The 18,245-nt window shown below is 38.2% G+C and overlaps 1 protein-coding gene across 1 annotated transcript in view; it reads right to left on the bottom strand.

Annotated features, from left to right (window-relative positions):
* The window catches only part of Taf15 (TATA-box binding protein associated factor 15), a 31,389-nt gene extending 15,286 nt beyond the window's left edge, over positions 1 to 16,103 (bottom strand). Inside the window, exons 1-7 of the mRNA XM_051181151.1 lie at positions 15,961 to 16,103; positions 8,334 to 8,373; positions 5,684 to 5,735; positions 5,492 to 5,576; positions 5,307 to 5,409; positions 3,617 to 3,807; positions 1,865 to 1,985 (exon numbers count right to left, since the gene is read on the bottom strand). Of these exons, the coding sequence (XP_051037108.1) occupies positions 1,865 to 1,985; positions 3,617 to 3,807; positions 5,307 to 5,409; positions 5,492 to 5,576; positions 5,684 to 5,735; positions 8,334 to 8,373; positions 15,961 to 15,967 (599 nt within the window). The 5' untranslated portion in view covers positions 15,968 to 16,103. The remainder of the gene's footprint in view (positions 1 to 1,864; positions 1,986 to 3,616; positions 3,808 to 5,306; positions 5,410 to 5,491; positions 5,577 to 5,683; positions 5,736 to 8,333; positions 8,374 to 15,960) is intronic.
* Between the last annotated feature and the right edge of the window lie 2,142 nt (positions 16,104 to 18,245).

Below are 18,245 nucleotides of genomic sequence, written 5' to 3'. Positions count from 1 at the left end.
AAAGCCTAAAACATTACCATCTTGCCTTTAACAACAACAACAAAATCCCCAAAAAACAAAAATGTTGCTACCTCAATACAAAGAGTAATAGCCACCCAGATCTCTAAACAGGCTTTATGTTTAGAAACTAATCTACTGGGGGAAGAGGAAGTAGTCAAGACTAAAAAACTCTTCATCATTTTCACCTAATATATGCCAGGCTTCTATACAAGCTCTTTGTATGGAGTTTCTATGTATAAAGAGATTTAAAACTAAAAATTTAGCTCATCAATTAGTATCTGAGCTACAAATTATACTCAAAATATATTGCCAAGGAAAAAAGACCCAGACCGTTTAAGGTCCTTCTCTCTTAGCAGGGAAGAACCATTCAACATTCTTTCAACCCTGTAGATCTAAGATGAGTGCTCTGTCAACAAACTAAAATGTTATTTATAGACTCCCTACCCATTCCCTTCCTCCTAAAACAGTGGGACTCCATCATTCAACTAGACAGTCAGTTTTACTAGATAATCTATTAGACTGTAGCTTCCTTATGCAGAAAATTGAACTTATGACACATATAACATTGATAGCATTCCAGGTAGTCAGTTATATAAAACAACTCCATTTGGTAAATTAAATATCTAACAGTTGTTATCTCAGGGATTGTTTTAGGTTAGGGAGAGGTTACTAGGTAAAAATTAAGTACCATCTTACTTTATACTGTTAATTTATATACAAATAATAAGTGATGGTAACAGACTGTTCTTCTGATAATGAAGACACATATAATATCATTTATCTTGGTAAAGTGAATACCAATCCAAAAAACTCATTTCTTAAAAATGCCTTTAACGCCTCTTACAAAAATTTTCAAAATTATTAGATGTTGGAATTTCCATAATATCAAAGAATATAGTACATTGAAAGCATAAGAGCAAATTTATGGCTCACTTGAAACAAGAGTGAGTGAGTGTGTGAGTGAGTGTGTGTGTGTGTGTGTGTGTGTGTATACATACGTATGTATACATGCACATATGTTGTTTTTCATGTCACCTTAAGGGACATTCAGTCCCTAAGGACAGGACTGAAGTACTATTGCCATATCATTAAATATCAGGACAATGATATTTCAATTTCCAATAAACATAAATTATTTTAAAGCCTGTTTATTTCACAAATTTACAATCTACAAATTTCATCTTAGGGCATAGACCAATTGGTTTTTCATTCCATTTTCAAGACCAATATACTAACTTTACAAATATATTTAAATATTATGCTAAAATCAGTTTTTATAAACTATGTTGTAAACATGAAATCAACATTAATAATTTAAAAATAGCAATGAGAAAGGTAAATTAAAGGCTTCACACACCAAAGCTATGATCAGAAAAATTATAGAATGTTGTATGTTATAGTAATTACTTCAATAATTATTTTTAAGAAGAGACATGCATTAAAATTTCCTTACATGTCTATCCCATCTTTCTACTCTGCCACTGCCTAATACTTTCCCTGTCCATCCAAGGGAACTCAACTTACCTTTTCATTGTTAAGGTACTTTGGTTTCCAGAGTTATTTTTCAAAGGAATTTTGAATCTAGCTCCAGCAGGAAAACCAATTAAGTAATTCAACTGAATCATAACCACAGCAGGGAGCTTTAATGGTGTTTAAATTAATATACACCATATGAAATACTATCAAAATAGCCTCTTCTGAAGTAATTTATGACATAGAGATTTCAAAATAAAGTTTTAATTTGTTCTTTTTTTTTCTACAACATAATTTCTGAATGCCTCTTTAACTAAAGTAAATGCCAGAATAAAATAGGGAAAGGACTAAGAGAAAGAGAAAATGAAGGTATCTGTAACTAAATACTTACCTTGATCCTGTCATAGGACCTCTTCCATCCTTGTCATATCCCCCACGCCCTCTACCTCCTCCCTGTGACCCGCCATATCCTCTATTATCTTCTCCATACCTACTCACATCACGACGGTCATCTACAAAAATGAAAATATAACACATAAAAACACTGTCACTTCAATTTTTTTATGTTGTTGCAACAAATGACTCCCTACATTAGGCTGATCTTGAATTCTTGAGCTTAAAACAATACTGTCTAACTCTCATATATAAGTCACCAAACCAAGCATTTAGTGTTGTTTCTAATTAAATGCTTCAAAGAATAATTTTAAATGTCGCCTTAAACCATACAGTATGTCCCTCAGAGGACACAAATACACCAAAATGTAAGCAAAATGCACATTCTGGAAATGTGCTTGAGAATTATATCTATGTCAGATTACATATTACTGCAAAACCTGACAGCAAGTGGAATGATTTTAGCTAAACTAGAAACTTTCGATTTAAGAACTTTAATAACTTAAAAACAGAACTCTACTTCTATTTTTTTTTTTTCACCTCAAAAACATTAAATGCGTCAAGCATAGATCAGGCATAACCACAGCCACCACACATTTTCAAACTGAGAAGAAAGATATTCAGAAAATGACTATCTGCTTTTACTCATTCACTCTATTATCAATATGGCTGGTGCTATAGCTCAGTGACGAAGTGTTTACATAACATATACAAAGCCCTGGGATTCAATTCCTAGAACAACAAAAATAATTTTTTCCCCAGCAAAACTGTTTAATAACCACTTAGTAGGAGCCAAGTCCTATCCAGACAATAAATGCATTATGGCCTGGGGGTGGGGGAGTGCAGGGGGGAACCTTTGTCCTTAAGCTGTGAGTTGCATGATGTGGTCTGAGTACTAATCAGTAACATATATAAAGTGCTATGAAACAAGAGAAATTAATGACTATATTTTCTTTCCTAGGATTAGAGAAGGCTAGCAGAGGATAGCTTTCCCAAATCAAGTATACCACCAGCAAAAGAACTGACAACAGGGGATGGAGAGATGGCTCTGTGAAGAGCATTGGCAGCTCTTCCAGTTCAATTCCCAGCAACCACATTGTGGCTCTATAATGGGAACCAATGTCTTCTAGCATGCAGGTGTACATGCAGATAAAGCACTACATACATAAAATAAACCTTAAGATTATGAAAAGGAAAGAGAGAGAGATTAAGGAAGGAAAAAAAGAAGGAAGCAGGGAGAGAGGGAGGGAAGGGAAGGAAGGGAAGGGAAGGGAAGGGAAGGGAAGGGAAGGGAAGGGAAGGGAAGGAGAGAAAGGACAACAAACAAGCTGAGCGGTGGTGGCCTGGGGTCTTTAATCCCAGCACTCAGCAGGCAGAGGCAGGCAGATCTCTGAATTTGAAGCCAGCCTAGTCTACTGAGTGAATTCCAGCACAGCCAGGATAGTTACACAGAGAAACAATTCTCAAAAGAAAAAAAAAAAATTTTAAAAAGAAAAAAAAAAAAAAAACCTGACAATAGCATTGTCAAATAAATGCTTAGAGTTTAAGACAAAGGAAAAGTAAATAAAATCACATGACCTGACAAACTCCAGATAGTTTAAAAAAAAAAAAAGTTTTAATAGTTTGATAGCCATGAGATAGATAATTGGATCTAAAATTTTTATCGACAAGTAAAATTCTAACTCAACAAACAATTCTGTGAAGGAATTAAAAAAAAAAAAAAAAAAGCTAAGAGCCATTATAATCTTACCTTGTGTGTGGTGGCTGTAGTTTTCCCTTTGTGAATGGTAAGACTGCTGGTTTTGATTATAGGAATCATGTTGCTGATAATTTGACTGCTCATCGTATGAGCCTTGATGCTGATCATAGCCTGACTGCTGGTCATAAGAATCTTGCTGACCATAGTCAGACTGGCCATATGAAGGTGCTCTTCCACCTTGGCTAAACAGAAATCAAGAACATAAGATCTTACTTTACTGTAGCAAGTTAAAGAACACCAAAATAAAAAGGAGTAGTCAGCAAGACCTCAGCAATGTCTAGTACTATGCTCTTACAGTTAATTATTTGGTTCTTCAATCTATGAAAACTCATCAACAGAACACACTCCAAAAACAATTTCACTATCACTTAAAAAAAAAAAAAAAAAAAAAAAAGCCAAAGGGGAGAAAACAACAACAACAAAAAGCACTTTTAAATGCCATTAACAAAATAACTAGTTTTTACTTTCTTGAGCTAAAAGAAAGAAGATACGTATGATTCTTTAGTAAACAAGGCCAGAGTTCTCTTACTAGTTAACTGAAAGGCTCTATGTCACTACCTTTCAACATCATGTTTTTTGTATTTGTAGCAAGGCATGATGCATGTTCTTTTGGAACTGGGGAGACAGGTGCATCTCAAAAGGGGGGAGGGGGTAATTGTCTCAAATCTTAACAGTTACACCCAATCCTACAGAATACCACAACAATCTATTCTAACTCCCAACTCAAAGCACCACAAAACTATAGTTTGAACACTAATTATTTACTTTAAAATAGTCAAAAAAAAATTTCTCTTTGCTTTACATTTATTTCATTCTTTCAAATATACAGCCTTTATAAAAGCATTTCCTTTATGATTAAATTTAGCAATAAGGCTTAAAAGTTTTTCCTAACGCAGCATGTCTTCCAGATATTATTTTCTACATATGTATGTTCTACTTACTTTTCTAAGACCAATAATCTGACCTCACAGTTCTTTCCCCAGTGCCATTTACACTTCACTTAAAGTACTTCTGTCACTGCAGCCAGAAACAGACAACTAAAAACCCCAGGCTCTGGTTCTTTTAACCTTCTTCACCTCTACAAAACAGAAATAACCACTAGTGTTGTTTCATTGTGGTGTCTGAGGACCAAATACACTCAGGAATGTGGATTAGTCCACCAAATAAAACACAATAAAACTCCACTAAGAAATAATACTAGTAGTTATTTCCATTTTACAGAGGTCTATATAAACTTTTAAGCCAACATGACTACATAGTGAAACACTTCTAAACAAAAAGGGAAGGGAGGCCTAGAGAGATGGCTCAGTGTTTGAGAGCACTTGTTTTTAAAGAAGACCCAAAGTCAATTCCCAACACCCACATGGTAGCTCACAACCAGCTGCATGCAACTCTACTTCTACAAGTGGCCTCTGTGGACATCAGCACACACACACATGGTACACAGAATACACATAATACTCACAAATCAAAGTAAATGTATCTAAAAAAAATTTTTTTTAAAGGTAATGCATCCAAGTGGCACAAAAACAAAATGAAGGACTTGGGAACAGTGGTAGAGTACTTACTTATATAGCATACACAAAGCTTTGGGTTCTAGTACCAGGATTAAAAAATAATTAAATGGAACTACAAAGGCAGGCACATCCAAGACAATTTCAATAGTTTACTGTTTCCTTACCCTCCTGATGATTCCGTGTTTTGTTGTCCCTGGTTATTATATGATTGCTGGCCATATGAGCTCTGCTTTTGATTATCATAACTACCATAGGACTGTGAATAACCTAAAAATTAGATAAGAATACTATTTAGTAAAGGCTCTGATTCCTGACTCTCTAAAATAGCAATTTCATAAACTAGTCCAACCTGATTGATTCTGTCCATAACTGGAGTAACCACCATAGTTTTGTCCATACGAAGAATCAGTCGTTTGCCCATAGCCAGAATAGCTCTGAAATTCAGGTAAACACTCCAACTTTATTATTTACTAAATGAAATAACTATACTTAGTAAATATAATAACCATTTATAAGAAAAACAACTGATTTTTCAACCTACTTGTGATGTTTGTCCATAGCCTTGACTGCCTTGATTTCCATAGGAAGAATAACTGTAAAAGAAAATTGTAATACTTGAAAGACATATGCTTAAAGAAATTGAAAAGCTTAAATAAAAACTGCCTTCAACCAAACCTAGTTTTTGTTTTTCTGGCTACTAGTTATAAAGTTATTTTTTTGGTTGTTTTTAGTGAGTGACTCAAAATAAAAGGCTATTTACATTTAAACAATAATTCTGCCTGTCTCTTAGAATCTAAATTAATAACCAACAACTAAAGACATAAAAGAAGTCATTCCCAGACCTCTGGAATGTCAATATTAAAGGTTGCTGTGAAAATTTCTCATAAATATTTCACCAGAGCTATAAAACTAAGAAAATTATGTTTTGGAATAAATAAAACAGAAAGGCATTGAACAGTAGCATTCTATAAACAGATTTTTATTTAATATCAGATACAGAGATTTCTAATTCTTAAAGCGTAATAGTTGCTTGCAGCTAAAAATGTGTATACAAATAACCATTCTGATGACCACATGGTAGCCCTTATCTTTAATCCCAGCACTCAAAACACAGAAGTTGGCAGACCTTTGTGAGTTTGAGGCTAGCTGGATCTACATAGCAAGTTTTAAGCTTGCCAAAGCTATACAGTTAGAGTCTGTCTCAAAACAAGAACAACCAGCCATTCCTAAGAAAGTGCTATTTCCAAAAACTGCATGGTAAGACCCATAGAGAAAAAAGGTAACTTGTTTGTCTTTTGAGACAGGGTTTTGCTAGCTGTCCTCCCTCTGTAGATCAGGGTGGCCTATAACTAGGAGATTCCCCAAGTGCTGGGATTAAATGCACGTGCTACCATGCCTGGGTTAAAAATGTAACATTTTAAGCTTATGAAAACAGATGAATTTCTTTGTACTATTATTTGTTTGAACTGAATGTCTTGAATTTACAAGAAAAGGCACAATGTTACAAAAGTCCAGTTTAAATGCTTCAATAATTAGATCCAAAGTACCAACAAAAAACTGCCAAGTAGTTTGATAAATATGCATTGTTATTGAATAAATGTACCTTCCTAAGTCTTAACTAAAAAGTTAACTAAAAAATTATATCATGTAAATACTAGCAAGTCAAAAAACAACTCTCTGATTATATGGCTCTTTAATACCCAAAGAAAATTATCTTCAAAATAAAACCTTTTATTTTAGAGCAATCTAATACTAAAATTCCCGAACTATTTTTTTTTTTTTTTTCCAGAATCCTGAACTTTTAAAAATACAAGCAATAAAGAGATACTTGCCAGGTACCTACTAAGAGGCTAGCACTATCTTATAAAAACAAAATCACATCAATTTTGTTTCTGATATGCTTAATATCTCACATTGAGTTTCCAACAATAGTTGTAGTATTAGATTAAAGGTTATTCCGGTAAACAAGAACAGCTGACCATCATATAGGACTTTTACAAACTGCTAAGCACTGTATTATACTGATTTAAGAAAATCTGTTCTAGCTCTGATCTTCCTTAATGTGCAGTGCTGTTTTCTGGCTCAAGTTTCAGTGCAACTGGAGACTGCCAACTGAACTCAAGGACGACAGGGTTCAGTTGTCCTTGTTATTTAAATAAATGGTTTAATTTAAAAGAAAGAAAGAAGGAAAGAAGGGAGGGAGAGAGGGAGGGAGGAATGGAAGGGGAGAGAGAGACAGAGAGAGAGAGAGAGAGAGAGAGAGAGAGAGAGAGAGAGAGAGAGAGAGAGAAGAAAATCTGCTCTGCAGCTGGAGAGGTGACTCTGGTTAAGAGCACTTACTGATCTTCCAGATGATTTAAATTTGATTCCCAGCATTCATATATTAGTTTACCACCATCTCTAACATCAGTCCCACAAGGATCCGACACCCTCTTCAGGCCTCTGTGGGCACTGCATGTGCATGGTACGAACATGCAGACAGAACACCCACACAAACTTTTTTTAAAAAGTATCACATTATATATCATCAAAAACTAAAATGCTTTTTCTAACAACTTGTTTGATGTGAGTTTTAAGACATTCTCTAGGCAGAACGATAGCTCAGAGGTTAGGAGAACTGCAGGCTCTTCCAGTTGACCTGGGCTCAACTCCCAGTATCTACATCAGGCACATCACAAGTATAGAACCACAGCTTCAGGGGATCTGACACCCTGACCTCCTCAATGTGCATAGTCACATGCTAACATACACATAATTTAAAATTAACAGTATTTTTTTTTTACTTCTCTTAATTTCTAAAAGAAATTTCTAGAGAAAAAGATCTTTATAATACCTAGGATTTGTCTTAATCTTTAAGGTATGTATTTATTAATCAGACTACTTAAAAGAGGAAGACATGTTACATGACACCTATTTATAAAGGCAAGCTCTTTCCCTGCTAACAAGTTTTAATTATTTAGTTACATCCCCCCCCCCTTTTTTTTAAAACAGAATAGGGTCTTTCTACGTAGCCCAGACTGGCTTCAAATTTGTGAGAGTCCTCCTACCTCAAGTTCCTGAATGCTGGGATTACAAGCCTGAACTACCTTATCTATCCTTATTAAGACATCCAGATAGCAAATTTTAAAGAGAAAATTGTATTTTTCTCAGTTTCAGCCTCATGATATTATGAAAACATACATATACTTTACCTTTGCTGCTCACCCCCAGACTGACTGTAACTTCCAGAATCTAAAACACATAAAAAGAATTTAAATCATATTTAAAATTATGCTTTCCCCTAAGACTAACTTTAGTTTACACAAATGAAAATACTGCTAGAAACTGTAAAAAATTACAGGCACCGTACCACACACCTTTAATTCCAGCACTCAGAAGGCAAAGGCAGGCGGATTTCTAAGAGTTCAAGGCCAGCCTAGTTTACATAGTAACTTCCAGGCCAACCAGAGCTGCAGTGAGGCCCTGTCTCAAACAAAACAAAACAAAAACAAAAAAAACCACACACCCAAAAGAAAACCTAGAAATTAAATCTGTACATGGTGAGGTCTACAGTGTATTTTTAAAACAATAATTACTTTTTTTTTTAAGTAGCACCATTGTTAAATCACTGTTCACAATTGCTGGTGGTCACAAGAAAGAGAACAAATATGAAATCAGCGAAAAGTCATCATTTGAAAAACACTAAAAACTCAACCAGGTGTGGTTGTTCATGCCTGTCACCCCAGCACTTGGCAAACTGAGGCAAAAAGGATTGCCAGAAGCTCAAGACCGGCCTATGCTAGGTAAAGACTTTCAGATTAGGTTGTATGGACTAGTAAGACCTTGCTTCAAAGGCAAAAGGCCAACAACCCACCCCTCAAAGTTTAAGCTACATATATGTAGCTTAATAAAAGCAAACAAAAAAATGTTTAAACTAATCAGGGCCAAAAAAGGAAGAAATATGCACTCTGACATGATTAATCTACAGACTCACACTGGCTATCATTACCACATCAAAACATAACACGATTCTTGGACTACTGTGGCTGACAGCACCAATAAGACTCTCCTAAGACTTGCTAAGAAAAGCTGTTGATTTTACCAAACTTCCAAGCAACTAGCCAATTGGTGACATATCAAACCAGCAATGATACATACCTGCTGCTAGCCTGCATTTTAGTTAACAAAAACTACCTTAGAAAAAAAAAGCCTAAGCGAATGTGTTAAGTAAAAAGGGCAGAAAAGGGTAGACTTTAAAGTTTTCTCTATAGTTCAAAGTCTAAGTCATACCAAAATTGAGGAGGATCGACCCTTTAGGTTTATATTCAATGTCAAATGAACAGTATTAATTTGTGATGAATAAGACAGATGTTACATAAAATATGCAATTACAAAATAGGAGTATCAAATTAATCATATGGCCAACCTTACCTAATAGTAAAATCTTTAATGAGCAATTTGATAAAATCCAGTTTCTTTTTTTCAGTCAATTTACATCATTAGCACATAAAGCTACATCATTACAGGTTTAAGGTGACATTTGTCACTATTCTACTGCAAATATCTCCAACGTGACATTTCTTTTAAAATCCTTAGGACTATTAAATGAAATCTGATAAATTATTTCTCTGAAATTAAGGACACAGGCTACATGACATGGGGAGGGATATCTTATATGTCACAGCTGTTTTCATAACTGATAAGAGTAGCAGCTAGCAACCAAAGGAAAATAGGAACAGACTCTACCTGAACCAAAAGAAAATAGATATACCTATCAAACAGCAAAGGAAAGCCACCCAATCAGAGTAAAAAAGATTGGGGGTAGGTATATAAACACTTGAAGACATAGGTATTCTTCTATCAACAGTCTAATATCTCAGTGTTTCCTTTTGGTCCAAAGCCATTTACTTAAATTTTCTAACCTCTCAAAATCTAGTATTTGTCCTTACTTTAGCCTAAGTAATCACAGTCCTCTGAAACTATAAATCTTCTCCTGAACTAAAACTTCAAGGTACACACATAAAAGCACAGCCTCCAGAAAAATATGTATTTCAGTAATAAAAATACAGGTGTTACTTTCAGGGTTTTGTTTGTTTGTTTTTTTAATCAGTTTATAAAATAAGTCCTTGTTAAGATAACCTGACATTAGAGTCTTGTGTCTGGACTTGTTCATTATTTGTTAGTTCTTCTAAATTACCAAAATGTACCAGTGTACTGGGTATTTCTGTTGTTGTTTGGTTGATTATTTTTGTTTGTTTTGTTTTTCAAGACAGGGTTTCTATGTATTGCTTTGGAGCCTGTCCTGGAACTAGCTCTGTAGACCAGCCGCCTCGAAATCAGAGTGCCTCTACCTCCTGAGTGCTGGGATTAAAGGCATGCGCCACCACCTGGCTTGTACTGGCTATTTTATGTCAACTTAACACAAACCATCTGAAAGGAGGAAACTTCAATTGAGAAAATGCCTTCCTAAGAAAAGCTGTAAAGCATTTTCTTATTGATGATCAATGCGGGAGGACCCAACCCAATGTGGGTAGTGGTCCTGGGTTCTATAAGAAAGCAGGCTAAGCAGCCATGAGGAGCAAACCAGTAGGCAACATTCCTCAATGGCCTCTGCATCAGCTCCTGCTTTCAGGAGCTGCCTGACCTGTTTGAGTTCCTGTCCTGGCTTCTTCGATGAGCACATATGTAGAGTAAGCCAAGTAAACCCTCCCCAAGTTACTTTGGCTATCATCACAATCAGAGTAACTCAAAAACAAACTTGTACCAGGACAGTGGGGTATTGCTGTGACAAACCTGATTTTGTGTTTTGGGGAAGATTGTGGAAGGACTTTCTAACTTTGAACTAGAAAAGCCACTGATTGTTAAGAGCTCAGTGATTTGTTCTTTTGGAGCTTGGAAGATAATTATTACATTGAGGGCAATTCAGACCATGGAGGCCAGGCTTGGGAAGTTTCTGAGGGAAGCAAAGACTCTGATGAGCCTTTTTTTTTTTTTTGTGAGCAATCTGTGGTTTGGGTCAGCTAGGGCTGAAGAGTCAGCTGTGATTAACCAGAGACCAGAGTCACTAAAGTAAAACCTTTCCTTTAATGGGATAATTGATGTTGGTCAGCTAGGAAATTTGTGATGATTAAATGACCAACTAGAAAGTGGTTCTCAAGTTAACACACATAAGCTGTGCTCTAGAGGTGGACTAGGTCATATCTTGTGCTGGCAGCCCAATTTGGTAGTTTTAGAGTCTCCCAGGTAGTACTGGTTTTGAAGGCAAAAAGGGGTCAGAGTTACTGTGAGAAGCAAGGAGAAGCCATTGATTAAGGTTCAACCTCTGTAGCAGTTGGAGCCCAAGGACTGAAGGGGTCATGAAGAGCAGTTTGAGGCTTGGCACCAGGACAGGTTACTGGTGAAAGTGTAGCCCAGGATTTTGGAGATGCCAGTACCATGGGACAACCACCAAGAACAGCAGCAGCAGTGGAGCAGTCAGCTAGATCCTGGAAGACAGGGCAGAACCAGAAAAGTGGCCCAAACCCTTTGGAGGAGTCCAAAAGATGAGTGAATTCCAAACAATAGATACTGAGTTATTTACTGCTGGAGTTTGGTTTTACTGTGTTCAAACTGGAACTGTGCTTTGGTTCTTCCCTCTTGAAGAAAGTATATTTTTTTTATTTTACAGAAGCCCACAGGTACAAGACTAACTTTTTAAAGAGATTTCAAGTTTTAAGGTTTTAAGAGACTTTAGACTTTTAAAGTCTAAAAAGAATCATTTTAAAGTGTTTGAATTTATAAGAACTGTGGGATTTTTAAAGTTTATAAAATGTTTTATAGTGTGATGCTGATATTGATGTGTGATCTTGGGAATGAACAAGAAAGGCTGTAGCTAAACAGTGATGTTTGTGTGTCAAACTGATAAGGGGTCATTTGTCCTGGATAGTTTTATGTCAACTCGGAAGGAACCTCAACTGAAAAAAAGACTTCCCTAATTTTTTAAAATTATCAACGGATGGGGGAGGGCCCAGTCCATTGTAGATGGTGCCATCCCTGGGCTGGTGGTCCTGGGTTATATAATAAAGCAGATTGAGCAAGACAGTAAGCAGTACTCTTTCATAGCCTTTGCATTAGCTCCTGCCTCCAGGGTCCTGCCTTGCTTGAGTTTCTGTTCTGACTTCTGTGATGAACAGATATGGAAGTGTAAGCCAAACAACCCTTTCCTCTTCAAGCTGCTTTGGTCATGGTGAGTCACCACAGCAACAGTAACTCTAAAGGTAACCAGGTATATATATTCAACTTGTGGCCCAAGTGCTGGAATTGGAGACTTGAGTCAAAAATCCTAGCTTATGAATTTCCTTTAAACATCATATACACTAGCTTCAAGCCCATAACACATTTCAAATGTTTGCCTAGTTACTCTCTCCATCTTACCTTCAATGTGTTTAATATGTATTATTTCTGAACAGTATTTATCTAGGTAATTTTTTAACACTGAACATCTTTGTGCTTTAAGTGGGCTGCTTTTTCTATTAATTTTTTACTTGTGTCTGAAATCTTACAATTTTCTAACTACCATAATTTTCTTTCCCTTTTAACTCCTTTTCTATACATTTTCTTTAGCCACATTTTTACTATTGCTTTATTTACATTTGACTTCCATGGCATTAGAACTAAATTTCTGCTTAACTTTCTTAACAAAATTATCAACCTCCACTAAAACATTCATACTTTACTATCCTAATGTCAATAATGTCACCTTTATTTTCCTTGCAATTTTTATTGGTCTTCCTTTCTATGCATTAATTCTTTTAGCAGTATGTGCCAGTATATTTGGTAGAAAACTCAAGGTCATTGGTTTTCCCTCTAAACATTATTTAGTTTTAAATTTTAAGACTTTAAAATATTTTTGCTCTAATCTGGTTTGCCATTTGACTCATTTTGACACCGGTTTCTAGTGTTCAATTTTAACCATGAATACCTTTTTAAAAGGTCTCGATTTCCTCAGATTCTTTGTGATCTATGTTGTGAAAATTCCTCCACTTTTTCATTTTTTTTTTAAACCCAGGAACCCAAAGATGTTAGTCAGCATAGATATGTTTTTATGTTAAACCATTTTAAGGTTCCCTAAAGGCTAAATGAGTACCTAAAAAGAAGTAAGAGGTTTCCAGGTTACAAATCCTAAGATCCTACTGTGTCTGAACTTCCTTGTCAGCTTACACTAGGATTTTCTCCTAGTGTTCATTTCTCCACTGAAGGACACAGTTCTTCAAATTTATAATCTGTAAGCCCATGATTTGTAAGGGCTTCAGTTTCTATTATCTGGCTAACAGTTCAAGGTTTCATCACCCATCCTTAGATAATAAAACCACCCTACACAAAACCTATACTCTCTGCAATTGCCAAAATAAATCTATGTGTATTATACTGGCTTCTACTTCATTTTTAGCATGGATCTTAGCTTTCCCAAATTTTTGCCTTTTTTTTTTTTTTTTTTGAGGTGTATGTAGAGGGTAAGATTCCTTGATCTGTCCTAATTGCCAAATTGAGAAATAGCTTGACTTTATTTTATATATAACTAATATTTCACTCATGATTTTAATTCAAAAGCTCCAGTAACTCACTTTTGCATATAACTCTTAAATGTCAGACTGACAATAATTTCAAATTATTGCCAAAATGCTATGTATATATCTCTTTCTCCTGACACGGGATCAAATCCTTAAGTTTTGTGCATGCTAAGCATTAATTCCAGCCCAAATGCTTATCTTTTTTAATGTTTGTATGTCTGACACAGCAAGTATCTACATTAGTTGAGTCAATTAAATTTCTAAGTGTAGTCTGAAATGTTTAAAGAATGTAACTTATTAATGATACTAGTTTCTTAGGGGGAAATTTATTCTGTTAAGTTTATTAATTTAAACATGCATTAAAAAACAAGTCAAAGCATTACTTTTATACAAAAGTCACATTTTTATACACACATCACAAAAAAACATGTTAAACTTGAAAGAGTTTAACTTATGCCTCTAAATTTAAATTTTCCATTGAAACTACAGTTTTATAAAAATGTCAGTCTTATATGAACACATTTAAAAAAGAACAGTTTGGGCAAGGTGCAGCAAGCCTGTAATTCCACTCAGGAGGATGTTTAAAAATGACGAATCCAAGGCCAGCCTGGAGATACACTGAAAGACACTGTACAAACAATCCTACGAGTTTTTACTAAGTACTGCTTGCACAAAATTTTGGTAATTTCTACATGAAGGCAGAACGCTAATTTTTTTTTTTAAAGCCATGGTTAACCTACATATACCCTTCCTAAGGAAGCATTTGTACATATTCTTCTGGACCTTTACCAGACACCATGACAAATTATGTACCTAGTAGACGACATATCAATGCCTACTCTGGAAAAATCCCTTGTTTGAAAAAGAAACATAATTTGAAAATCTAACTTCAGTGCAGCTTAGCCTTTTCTACCGACAGCTATGCCACACCCCCTCCCCCAAGCTTCCATCTCCTTAACAGCAATGCTACTCTAAGGACATATAATCTTCCCTTGCCCAGTCTTTCTTGCTCATTTGGAATCTTGTCCAATTATGGTTCCTTTGATCACAGTCTCTCTCTCACACACACACACAAGTGGGGATACCTTTTTAAAAAAGCTTTGCCAATTAATAGAGGTGTAAAACTAGAGGGTATAATAGGTTCACACCTTTAATCACAACACTTGGAAGGCAGAGGCAGGTGGATCTATTGAGTTTGAAGCCAGCCTGGTTTACACATCGAGTTCCAGTCAAAGACACATAATGAGACACTGTCTCCATTAAGTAAGTAAATGTGAAACTCCTAAAAGGCATATTTTATCCAAGCCATATGGCTTTAGGCAGTGTTTCCCCCAGATGGAAAGTACAAACTCATGCTGGCTGCTAAGAACAAGTGGGTATCTGGGTCTGTCTTTGCCACCTGTAAATGTAGTCCAACAATAAAGGACCTGGGTGATCAACTGGAACTGTTAGAATCGAGAGGACTTTTTCTGGTTTAACAGGATCCAAACTGGCTGTCCAGGAGGGGTAAATGCCTCTCTTCCAAACATCAGTAGCCTCTATGAATACCACTTGGAGGAAAACACTGTCTTTCCTTTGATCTCTCTGTTTAAGGAGAATGCCACGAAGACCTAAAAGTGTTCATCAGTAACTGCCAAGGCTCACTTTTAAGTTCAGGAGATTAACAAGTACAGGAGGGAGTACAAAGGTGAAGCCGAATACACAAACACCCCCAACCCCAATCAATCCCGGTGGTTACAGCAGAGGGAGGGAGCGACCCGTACGTGCGATTTCGTGCTGTGAAAAGGGCTCCCAGAGCTTTAAGACCCCCACCTGATGAATGGGTGAGTCAGGAAGGCCCAGCTCCACTTCTCGGATGGGGAAGCTGAGGAACGAGGCGGCGAGACGACCGCTGAGAGATCTGAGGCGGAGCGGAGGGCCAGAAGCCCCAGTCCTCAGGCCGATGCTCAGATCTCGGCTCCCCCCCCCTACGATGCTGTAAAGGGGCCTCCGCCCCCCCCCCAGACTCACACACCCCCTCCCCGGGAGCTGCACGTCTCCTCGGGTTCCAAGGGCAGGAGGGTCAAAAGACAGGGCTCCAGACTGCTCCCGCCGTGACTCGTAGCCAGAGAGCGTTGGGAGCGTGCGTGCCTCCAGTCCAACATGGCGGCGACGCGGCCGCCCCCCCCCCCACCCGAGCCTCCCTCAGGCCGGAGGCTTTCCCTCGCCGCCCTCCGGTGGGCGGGAAGACGACCCGAACCCGCCGGACCCCTTCTCGCCGCTGCCGCTGCTCGCTGAAGGAGTCACCTACCCGACATGACTAACAGCCGCGGCGCGGAGCCCCCACGGCCCGCGGAGAACAAGGAAAACGAAAAGCCAGGCGGCGCGGCTGCCGGAGCTGTTCTGAGGGCGGCGCGGCGGGCTGAGGCCGACTGCGGGGCCGCGGCAGCCAATCAGCGCGCGCTGGACGATACCACCGCGCCGGAGCCGGAGGGGTGGTTCTACGCCACTCCAGCCCGCAGACCGCGGAGTCCCTCCCGGGTCTCCCCTCCGCGACGGTACCATTATTGAGAGGGAATTGAGAGAGGAAGGTACCAATGCCCTCGTGGGACTAGGGGAGGAAGCCCGGCAGGCTCGCCCCGCCCCATTTGCAACCCCAGCTCTAATAGTTTCGGGTCAGGTAGAATTTGGAGCTGTAAAAGCGAGAGAGGAGGCACCCCTTTTATAAGTAGGAGCCATTAGCCTGGAAAACTGTTTTTCTCCTCTAAAAATCGAGAATGGTGCGGCCGGCTTCGCTCCTGCTCTTGTTGCTGAGCTTGAACCACTTGGGGGCGTTCCGAGCCTTGAGGAGCGCGCGGGACGAAAGTCGTGACGAGCTCAGTACCCGATCACCTCCAGTCTTGCAATAACTGTAAAAACCAAGATGGGACGAGGACAAAAATGTGAGTCCAGTCTAAATCACGCACAAACCTGACTCCGGGAATAAGGTGGTGCCGGAATGGAGCATTCTCGGTCCTAATAATAACAGCTAATTGTCGACGTCTTACATCATCTCATTTAATTCAAGCAACAGACTGATGAAATATTTCCCCCTGGTTGCGGATAAAGCGGAACAGACTGAAGTCGTGTGGGTAATAAAGGGCAAAGGTGGAATTTGGAAGTCTAGTAATCCATCCCTACTGCCGAAGGCCTTAACTGTACAGCTGTATAGTAAACTCAGTTGGAGAAAGGGCTTGGAAAACTTAAATAGAATCAGCGAGGACATTTCCCGGAATGACATCTGAACCAAAGCCTGTGTGATGAGTTAAGTTGAAGAAGTGGGCAAAAGATCTGTCCAAACTAGTTGTAGAACAAGTAATTTGATATGTTTGAAGCATAGCCTCCAGGGGAGAATACTAGAACATGCCAGAAAGGTAGGAGGCTAAATAGCTGAGGCCCTGTAGTTTGAACTTTATCCTGAAGGCGGTGGATCCACCCACTAGAGAACTTCAGAAGGGTGAGATAGATATGTATTTTCCAGCTGCAGAATGAAGAACAGGTTGTAGAGGAGAGATGCCTAATGTTTGTTGGGTGGGGGGAGGGGCTGAGAATATTACTCGGTAATTAAAGCCTGGCCTAGCTTGCTTGAGTTCTTGAGTTCAATTCCCAGCACTGGTTAAAAAAAAAAAAAAAAAAAAATAGCCATCGAGGTGGCACATGCCTATTAATCCCAGCACTTGAAGGGGAAAATCAGGCAAACTCTGAATTCCAGACCAACCTGGTATACATAGTGAGTTCCAGGACACACAGGGCTACAAAAAGAGACCTTGCCTCAAAACAAAATAAACATTTTTAAGTGAAAAGATCACATAATTGGCCAATGCAATGATTACAGTGAGCAATCATAGTGCACTGGACTCAGAGTAGCTATGGAGGTAAGTGCAGAAACCACAGGCACACTTATAAGGATGTGAAAGCCTGGTGACCAGTCTGTGTTCTGGGGAAGTTCTAGGTTTCCTGTATACACAAATGGCCAGATAGGGACCAAGAGGAACAGATCGGGATGCAGTGATAAGTTTCAGGATTGATACTTCAGGTCAGAAAGAGGCATGAGGTCATTTCTTCTCATTATGCCCTCAACTGTATAGACAGAAGATGATAGAATCCTCCAGACAGGTCCAAACAGCAAGGCTAAAGAAATAAAAAGTCTTTAACTACTACAAGCCGTGTGACTCTAGCCTGTGTGTTGAGAAAAATAACCCCAGAGAAGAGCTTGTACAATAGCAATGGGGAATCAAGTCACAGGAGGAAGAAAGAGGTCTCCTGGCTTGGTTTTTTGTTTTGTTTTAATTTTAAAGAAAAAAAAAGGTGTTGATCATCCTTGACTAAAGTTTATGTCATTATTCATCCCCTTATTTACCTCAGTTTCCCTTTCCTAAGGTCTGCTCTGTGTATAGGACTTGGGAAGTCCTAAAGATAGAGAAACAAACCCAGCCACTGCCCTCCAGAAACTGCAGCGGAATAATAGGCATGGTTCAGACCCATGGTTCCTACCAGTTAACTGGATTTGAATGTTCTAGGGTCAGAAGATGTTCCAAAAATGGGACACTTCATCCA

This window comes from Phodopus roborovskii, unplaced genomic scaffold, assembly GCF_943737965.1.
Source record: "Phodopus roborovskii unplaced genomic scaffold, PHOROB, whole genome shotgun sequence".
Taxonomy (NCBI): domain Eukaryota; kingdom Metazoa; phylum Chordata; class Mammalia; order Rodentia; family Cricetidae; genus Phodopus; species Phodopus roborovskii.
This window is presented reverse-complemented; position numbering and strand designations above follow the sequence as displayed.